The sequence below is a fragment of the Lepus europaeus genome, chromosome 8, assembly GCF_033115175.1.
Source record: "Lepus europaeus isolate LE1 chromosome 8, mLepTim1.pri, whole genome shotgun sequence".
Lineage (NCBI taxonomy): Eukaryota > Metazoa > Chordata > Mammalia > Lagomorpha > Leporidae > Lepus > Lepus europaeus.
The window spans coordinates 34,429,428-34,438,325 of NC_084834.1; the positions used below are offsets into that span (position 1 = coordinate 34,429,428).

The window sequence follows — 8,898 nt, forward strand, 5'->3', positions numbered from 1 at the left end:
TTACCCAAGAATAGTTCTTGCCATCTTGCTAACGTCTTAAAAATATTTTTTTTAAAAAAAGCAGAGAATTCTAAAACTGCCCTCCTCACTGATATACCTTCCTAATGGTAATTGTTAATCCCAATAATCAACAATCAGATTTACGAGTTCAGCAAGCTTTACATGGAGCGTTCTGTACTTAGCATTAACCTTGAGTAAAACAAAAGAATTAACTATCATAAAGGCTTAATGTGATTGCTAGAGTCAAAGTTCCTGCCACACAGGAACAAAAAGGAACCATCAGGAATTCCAATGGAATGTTTACTGACACCAAGAGAGCAAGAAGATTCTTCCTTCAACAGAATAACTAGGCTTGTCTAGACACTGAGTAGAAGATCGGAGTCTGGAGATTGCTCCTGATGACCACCAAAAAGGGGAGAAGGAGCTTCCAATCGCAGTCCTCTCTGTGGCAATGGCAACGGGGGCTTGGTGCTTAGCACAGGCCCTCAGCTGTCCTTGAACCGAGGAGATGCTGGCCCGCGCCCCATCCTCCACATCAGATGTCAGGTGCTCACCGGGTAGGAGGGGCTACTTCTGTTTCTAGGCGCATTTCCAGAACCAGGGGTATGTTCTTGAAGTCAGGACGAGAGCTGTCTTATTAACTGGCAGCTGCAGAGCAGCCAGAGCCCACGCTGAGCACAGATTACCCACCCAAGAGCAGGCTGAGCCTTGCTCCCAGGCTGGCTGTCAGCTATCAGGCCACCTTGCTCTGGCTTCAGAAGCAGGTTTTCCTGCTGGGGTGCACACCTGCCCAGTGCCAACAGCCAGGCCAGGGAGGATCCTGAACCTGGTGCCCAGGCTTGTGGCAGGCCACAGGCAAGTGCCTCCTGCAGGGCCATGGGGGTAGCCAGCTGGCTTGAAGCAATCTTCTGTTTACAGACTTACACTGTATTTCAGCTAAAATTTCAAGTCTTGCTGAAAATCCCACCATTAGTTCTTTAACTCTGAAAAAAAATCTGTGCACTGCTGTTGAGTGCATATTATCAAGAGTTTATTTCTTTTCTATAATCCTAATGACAGTGATCTGTATAGCATTCTACTCCCATCCTTAACAAAGTAAAAAAGAAACAGGTGTCTACTATATAAAACAGGAGAAAACCAGCAACACAGTAGTACCAAAAACTGAATAAAAAGCATAAAAATTTTCACCTCCTTTTTTTAAAGATTTATTTATTTGAAAGGGAGGGTTATAGAGAGAGAGAGGAAGAGAGAGAGAGATCTTCCATCTGCTGGTTTACTCTCCAAATGGCTGCAATGGCTGGGGCTGGCCCCAGCCAAAGCCAGAAGCTTGGAGCTTCATCTGGTTCTTCCATGGGGGTACAGGGACAGAAGCACTTGAGTCATCATCCGCTGCTTTCCCAGGTATATTAGCAGGGAGCTGGACTGGAAGTGGAGCAGCCAGGACTCAAACTGGCACCAATGCTGGCATTGCAGGTAGCAGCTTAACCCACTACACCACAACACCAGCCCCACACCTCCATTTTAAGTAGACTTTAAAAAATTTATAAGCACATACAAAAGATCCTCACTGGGGCTGGTGTTGTGGTGCAGCAGGTTAAGCTGTTAAGCAGGTTAATGCCAGCACTCCATGAAAGAGCCAATTCCAGTCCTGGCAACTCCCCTTCTCATTCAGCTCCCTGCTAACACACCTGGGAAAGCAGCAGAAGATGGCCCAAGTGCTTGGGCCCCTGCACTCACATGGGAGACTCAGATGGAGTTCCAGGTTCCTGGTTTCAACCTGGCCCAGCCTCAACCGTTGGTGGCCATTTGGAGAGTGAATCAGCAGATAGGAAGATTTCCCTCCTTCTCTCTATAACTCTGCCTTTTAAATCAAAATAAAAAAAAAATTTTTTTAAAAGATTCTTACTGTTTTGCAAATAAAGAAAAAATTAGAAAGATAAGAGAAAGCAGGGGAATCTGCTCATCACTCTAGTCTTTCTCAATTTGTTTTATTTCATCATTGTCACTCTCTTTAGGAAACTCCAATGGTAGGAGTCTGTCCTGGTAGTTCAGCTACCAGTTGGTTGGACTTCTGTTCAATTCCTGGCCCCAGTTCTCAATTCCAGTTTCCTGCTAATACAGATAGACCCTGGAAGGCGAGGGTGATGGTCCAAGTGATTGGGCTCCTGCCACCTTCATGGGAGATCTGGGTTGTGTTCTTGTTCTAGGCATCAGCCTTGGGGCCAGCCTGGGCATAAGGAAGTGAACCAGCAGAAGGGAGCTCGCACATGCTCAGACACTCTCTCTTTGCCTCTCTGCTGCTCAAATATATGAATAAATAAATGTAAAAAGTTAACAAAATTAGAGAAAGGCTTCCACATTAGTTGAACACACAGTGTGCAAGAAAACAATGCTACTTAAGTTGACTAGGAAATGGCAAACATACTATGGATTTGTAATGCACTACTGGCGGCCATAATTTGAGATGTCTTTAAAGACATCTGTGGCGTAGTGGGTAAAGCCACCACCTGCAGTGCCGGCATCCCATATGGGCACCAGTTCAAGACCCGGTTGCCGTATTTCTGATCCAGCTCTCTGCTATGGTCTGGAAAAGAGTAGAAAATGACCAAGTCCTTGGGCCCCTGCACCTGCTCCTGGCTTCAGATGAGCACAGCTCCAGCTGTTGTGGCCAACTGGGAAGTGAACCAGTGGATGGAAGACCCTTTTCTTTCTCTCTTTCTACCTCTCTCTCTCTCTCTGCCCCGCCTTCTCTCTTTGTGTAACTGTGACTTTCAAATAAATAAATATTTAAAAAAAAAGAACTAAAACAATTTTTCATCTTAAACACCCTTCAATATCATAGTAATCAGTGTTCGGACTACCCTATAAACACTGTAAATGGTGAGACAACTGTCAAACCCCCACAGGTGAAATATTTCTCAACCAAATCAGGATGTTCATAAATGCCAGAAGTCTCATTTAATAATTATAGTTCCAAGCATCCAACATATTTTTTCACAGCAAACCTGTTCATTAAAATCCATTATCAAGCAATATTTTGCTGACTAGGTGGCCAACAATGCTCCCTTTTATGCAGAAAATGGTCTACATGAAAAGAAAACAAACATAGAAAATGCATATGCATGCCTGTATCTTCCAGGACCAAAACTGCTTTAGCAGAAAACATTCTAAATGGATATTAAGACCAAAAGATCAATAATTTGAGAATATCAAAATATTCTGGGCAACCACCTTAACAGATAAAAAGCTTAAGGCAAAGCCTGAACTTGTAACATGGTCCTCCTGGCCCCTCAGTTGTAAGGCTACTTGCCCATTGTCTTCCTGGGCCATCTCCATCTCCATTACCAGTGTAGAAACAAACCAAAAACCTACTGCCATAGCAGGCAACACTCTCCACTGCTGCAAATACAATTTAGGAACTCATTGCCTCAACTATTTCTAGGATTTCAATCTACATTGAGCTTGTTTCTCAAAATATCTATCAAAAGGCCAGTGTTGTGCTACAGCAAGTAAAGCTAATGCCTGCAACACTGGCATCCCATATTGGCAAAGGTTTGAGTCCCAGCTGTTCTACTTCCCAAACAGCTCCCTGCTAATGTGCCTGAGAAAACAGAGGAAGATGGCCAAATATATTTGATGATATTTGATATTTGGACCCCTGCCACCCACATGGGAGACCCGGATGGAGTTCCTAGCTTCAACCTGGCCCAGTCCTGGCCATTACAGCCATTTGGGGAGTGAACTAGCAGATAGAAGATCCCTGTCTCTCCTCTCTCTCTCTAACCTGTCTTTCAAAGAAATAAATAAATGTTTAAAAAATAATCTATAAAATATCCATACCACTCAACTTGGGTACTGCTGGCTGACTTTTTCACATTTGCTTATCTCATCACCCCAAAGACTCGGAAAGCTACTTGAAGGCAAAGACGTCAGCACTGTGTCCCTCATCTACAGCCTGCATGCTCTTTGCATTCTCAACTCACATTCACGGAATCACAGACTATGACTTGAGTGGACCTTCAGAGATGACCTAGTCTGAGCTCCACATCTGAATGAGCCAGATGAAGTCACCAACCTTTAAACCTCTGTCAGGCAGGCAGATTTGGGCTCCAAATCCTACCTCTGGCACACTCTGGTTATATAGCTGTTTTGTGTACAACAGAGATAAAAACCTATTTCAGAAAAATGGTTTAATCATCAAATAAGATCAAATACATTTTTTATTGTATTCGAAAGGCAGAGAAACAATGAGAGGCACATAGATTTTTCCATCCACTGGTTCGTGCCCAAAATGCCTGCGACAGCCAGCGCTGGGTCAAGCTGAAGCCAGGAGCCCAGAATGCAATCCAAGTCTCCCATGCGGGTGGCTGGGACCCGAGACCTGAGCCACTATTGACTGCCTCCCACAGTGCACAACAGCAGGATGCTGGATCAGAAGTGGAATAGCAGGGACTCAAGCTGGGTACTCAGATATGGGAGGGAACCTCAAACAGCACCTTAACTGTTCCACCAAATGTATATAAATATAAATATATATATATTTACTTTTTTTGGTCCTTTTAAAGATACAATCTTTTCGGTTGATTTTCTTCCTGGTTACTATTATCTTAAACTGCAAGCGTAAGAGGCAAGGCTTTTTCCTATAGGATTTCCTAACCTTATGGTTGGTGCCTAGGACAGTCTTGATGTCTTTTGAGTGAGTCATGAAGCAACCATGCAAAAGAAAGCATTACACTCCACTACTACTGGCGAGTTACGTGTTACTCTTTAGTTCTCCCATGAACCCCATCTCTTAGGTCCATGTCTTTCCTAAACTGTGCCTTCTCAAAACAAACATATCTACCTTCCAACTCCTCCTCGCTCTCACCCATGGAAGCTTCTCTTCAGAACTGAAAGCTAAAACAAACAACCCTGCCCCTGCCTCTCTCACATTTTTAGCATCAAGTGTGCATCTTTACCAAAATATTCGGGCAAACTATGATAGACAGAGAGACAGGATTTAGAAGCAGAGCTCTCTCATGATCCGCAAAATTAGCTATCCATAACAAACGGAAAGTAAACCAGAAACTCACTGGGGAGCTGTCAGTGAAGTTAAATATCACACTTCACTCTCTGCTATGCAAGTAAACAGTGACTAACAGGATTAACCGGAGCTCCATACCGAGTGTAGATGTCCTTAAAAAAAAAAAAAAAAAAAAAAAAAAAAAAGCAGGTTCCATCCACGCAGGTAGTGCCTCATACTTACGGGAGCATTTGTTTTGCTTTTGAAAACACAACTTACAGAAAGTCATGTTTCTCCAGATGCCAGGACAAAAGTGTCATTTCTTCCCTTTGCAAGGGCCAGCGACCAAAGAACCAATGGGGAGGAGGAATACCAGAGCCCTTCAGAGGACACGGATTCCCACTACAGTGAGGCGGAGTCTTTCAAGGAATATTTCTCCCAATAGCTACGACGACTTGACACACAGTGTGCGTCTCGCATCTATTACACAAATACCCTGTAAGCCACGCCGGTGCCCTGGGAAAGGACCGCAACACACAGAAATCCCTCGTGGCTTCGGCGGGGCATGACAGCGCGTCCAAGGCGCCCAAACACCAGCCACTAGGCTCCCCCCAGCGCACGCAGCCGCCAAGGCTCTCGGGCCAAACCCCAGTGTCTCTCAATTCCAAACCGCGAAAATGCGAACCCTGCTCGGCCAACGCCAGGGCGCCTAAGAACTTTCCTTTCTACGCCTTTCGCAGGTCTCTCCTATCAATGTCTCGGGTTCTCCTGGAGGGGCAGGAGCCGGGAGCGTGGACTAAAGGGAGGAGGGCTGAGGGCGGTTTTCCTAGTGCGCGAAATGCGGGGGCACAGCGGCGGCTACCAAGAAAGGCGGCCGCCCCTCTCGTCGTGGCCCCCTACCCAGGCTAAAAGCAAGAAGGAAAGCAGGCAGCGGCGCTCAGCTGGAGACGCCGGGCCCTCCGAAGGGGACGCCGAGGCCCGCGAAGCAGGGCCGGCTGCGATCCAAAGCAGCAAAGTTGCTGGCCAAGTGGAACCAGGGCGAGCGTGAACAGCACCCGGTCCCGAGGCTGCCAGGGGCCGGGGGGGAAAGAGGCCGAGATGGGCGGCCCCGAGGAGGGGTGTGGGCGCGGCGGCCGGGGCTCTACTTACATAACGCTTCAACTTTTTCTCCGGCGGGGACTTGCGGAGCCATCCCGAGCAGACCACTTCGCCGCCGCTCATGGTGCCCGATCGAGAGCCCGGTGGGCGCGCTCCCGACACAGCCCACACGCACCCCGGGCCGTCGGGGCTGGCCGGCTCCGCGGCTCGCTGGCCCGGCGCGATCGAGCCCCTCTGCTCCTGAGGTCAGCAGGCGGGAGCGCAACGCGAGCCGCGGTCTCCGCGGGGCCGAAGGCGCGCCGGCCTCCTTGCAGCGCGCCCACCTCGGGGTCCCGCCGAGCAGCGTTTGGGCTCCGCGGGACTCTGCCCGGACACGGAGCCGGAGCCTCGGGCCCCCTGCGCTCCGCCCCCGGGGAACAGGACCTCCGCCAGCAGCTTTCCGAAACGAGACAGCAGCGCACAGGCACACACACAATGCCCAGTCCCGCGCGTCCGCTCTCGGGCTCGGTGCGCCCGGCGCGATCTCCTCCTTCCCTCTTCCCCGGAGGAGGGCGGGTCGCTGCTCCGCGGCGCCCGGGCAGCCGAGAGGAAAAGGAACGAACAAGGCGCGAGGCTCCCGCGGGCAGCGGGCGCAGGGCAGGTCCCGCGCCGAGTCTGCGGCCAAGAGCGGGCGGGCGGGCGGGCGCTGGGGAGGTCGCGGGTCCGGGCGGAGGGTGGGTCCACTCTGGCGGCCGCCGCGGAGGGCGGGGAGCGGCGGAGGAACTGGGCGCTCGGCGGCGCGGCTCCGGGGAGGGGAGGCTCCCACTGTCCCGTCCCCTCGCGCTCCTCCCCCACCCCGGGGCGCGCGGCTCGGCGCCCGCTGCCGCTCCCTCCCTCTCCGGCCCGCGAGCTCCCTCCTCCTCCTCCGCCCCTTCCCACGGTCGGGCCCGGCTCCGTGGTGTGCCCAGACTTTTCTCTTAAACTCCGCCGGAGCGCTTCCAGCCACAACAACAAGGGCCGGGGAGGAGGAGACCGACGGAGGGAGGGAGGGCGCGGGAGTCCGAGAGGCACCCTGGGATCTGTAGTTCGGGGAAGCCGGAGCAGGGTCCCCGGCCGCCCCGCGGCCCCCAGCCGGCTCCCAGCCCGGGAAGGCGGCGGAGGCCTGGGCCGAGGGCGACGCCGCGGGGGCACGTCCGAATGGCCAGTCCTGGGTTTGCCATCTTGACTGAGTCCAGGTGTCCGTTGGGGATCCAACTGGTGCCAGCGAGCAGAAGTTGTTTTTTTTTTTTTTCCTTTTGGAGGTTGCGGGGTGGGGTGGGGGTGGGGGGTTGCTCTACTTGACAGCCTGAAAAGAAAACCGGCCTGGAGGGAGGCAGCGATCCCGCCCACCGTAGCCGCTCGGGACTGACGGGCTGGGACCGCAGGGCGAGGCGCGGGGGAGCGCGCCATGGCGACCAACCTGCAGGCGGAGGACCGGGGGGACCCACCGGGGCTGGCGCGGGGTGGCCGCGGTGGAGTTCTGTTGGAGGGCTGGGGGCGCCGAGCGGGGCCACAGGACGTGAGTGGGTCTGACTCTGGGACATCCTAGACTCCCTCCGTTCGGTGCCTGTGTCCTCCACTTGCCTCCGTGCCTCAAAAGTCGACCCTCGGGATGTTGCCTAAGAAGACGGAGCCTTCCTGGGTGTCCAGGTTCTGTTTGCCTCCCCGTGTGTGTGTGTGTCTTTTACGGTTATTTCTGGGCGTGAGTTTAATAATGATCCTGTAACAGAAATCCTTTCCGATTATTTATGAAAAGCAAAGCTCCCATACACACTTTAGGAGATAATGTAATCACAGCGCTAAAAACACGAGGAGATAAAGGAACATGTCTGGGAAAAATAGCTTTTTGTTGACATCACTTTCGGATTCAAGAGTCCCACTGAGTTTGAAATGTTATACACTGGGGTAAGAAATGGGGTGACAAGACATAGATCCTGCCTACATGGAAGTGGTGGCATAGGACGGTAAACAAAGGTCAGCAAATCCACAGTTTGGAATAAACGTGTGCTCTGATGGAAACACACAGGGCAAGCAGAAACAGCGGTGGTGGTGGCACTGGGATGGGATGAGAGGGTTGTCTTCTTCCAGGAAGTATTTTACCCGAGACTTGAAAGATGAAAGGGGGGCTCAGCTTCTGTTTTGTGGATAAGTAAAGGGAAAAACCAAGCAGGTCTTGAAAGAGAAGGAAGCAACAAGAGGGTTACTTCATAGTGAGCCCAAGTGGCAGTGGTGTGGGAGGGAAGCAACTGAATTGTGCCAGCTGTCGCCCCCTAAGCTGATAAGAGACGCCCCCATTGCACTGTTTAAGTGGGCTTCCTCCTTCCCTAACTCTCATTAGATTAATATCCCCAACACTGTCCAGCAATGTCCGAGAACACCCAGATAATACGGATGGTAAAGTAACCCCGTAAGTTATCAGAAAATAAGGCTGGCGTTCTAATGCTATCTTCCACTTATAGAGAGAGCCTCATTACTAGAAAACACATCTGAAGAGAGCTGGTTCTGTTGGCATTTAGGGGCTTTCATCTTTTGGCAGGTACTTCAGAGTACGGCCAGGACTAAGCTTCTTCCAGACCTGGTTTCAGTTCTCCAGTCACCCTTGTAGTAGCCGTGACCTTGGGCAAAGTACACATTGAGTTTCAGTTTCCTGGTAGGTGAAATGGACCTGGCAATACTGACTTTACAGAATTTCAATGAAAATTAGACATCATAGAATTTTAAATGCTGGGCGTGCAGATGTTGGAGGGTTTTGCTGCATGTTAGGACACCAGTAAGTGTAA

General features: G+C 50.8%; 2 protein-coding genes across 2 annotated transcripts in view; both read right to left on the bottom strand.

Annotated features, from left to right (window-relative positions):
* The window catches only part of GAB1 (GRB2 associated binding protein 1), a 136,116-nt gene extending 129,825 nt beyond the window's left edge, over positions 1-6,291 (bottom strand). The window contains exon 1 of the mRNA XM_062199557.1: positions 6,152-6,291. Within this exon, the coding sequence (XP_062055541.1) occupies positions 6,152-6,223 (72 nt within the window). The 5' untranslated portion in view covers positions 6,224-6,291. The remainder of the gene's footprint in view (positions 1-6,151) is intronic.
* A 55-nt stretch (positions 6,292-6,346) lies between these two features.
* Positions 6,347-7,528, bottom strand: LOC133765248 (basic salivary proline-rich protein 2-like). The gene is made up of 2 exons (XM_062198890.1): positions 7,469-7,528; positions 6,347-7,333 (listed from the first exon to the last, which is right to left on the bottom strand). Exons 1-2 carry the CDS (start codon positions 7,526-7,528, stop codon positions 6,347-6,349), a joined length of 1,047 nt encoding a protein of 348 aa, XP_062054874.1.
* Between the last annotated feature and the right edge of the window lie 1,370 nt (positions 7,529-8,898).

What these genes read in the sequence shown, in the direction of transcription:
- LOC133765248 (XM_062198890.1), bottom strand. Translation starts at nt 7,528, where the DNA reads ATGGCGCGCTCCCCCGCGCCTCGCCCTGCGGTCCCAGCCCGTCAGTCC. An exon ending in GTCAGTCCCGAGCGGCTACG is followed by an intron (nt 7,334 to 7,468) that starts GTGGGCGGGATC and finishes CGCTGGCACCAG; the next exon opens with TTGGATCCCCAACGGACACC.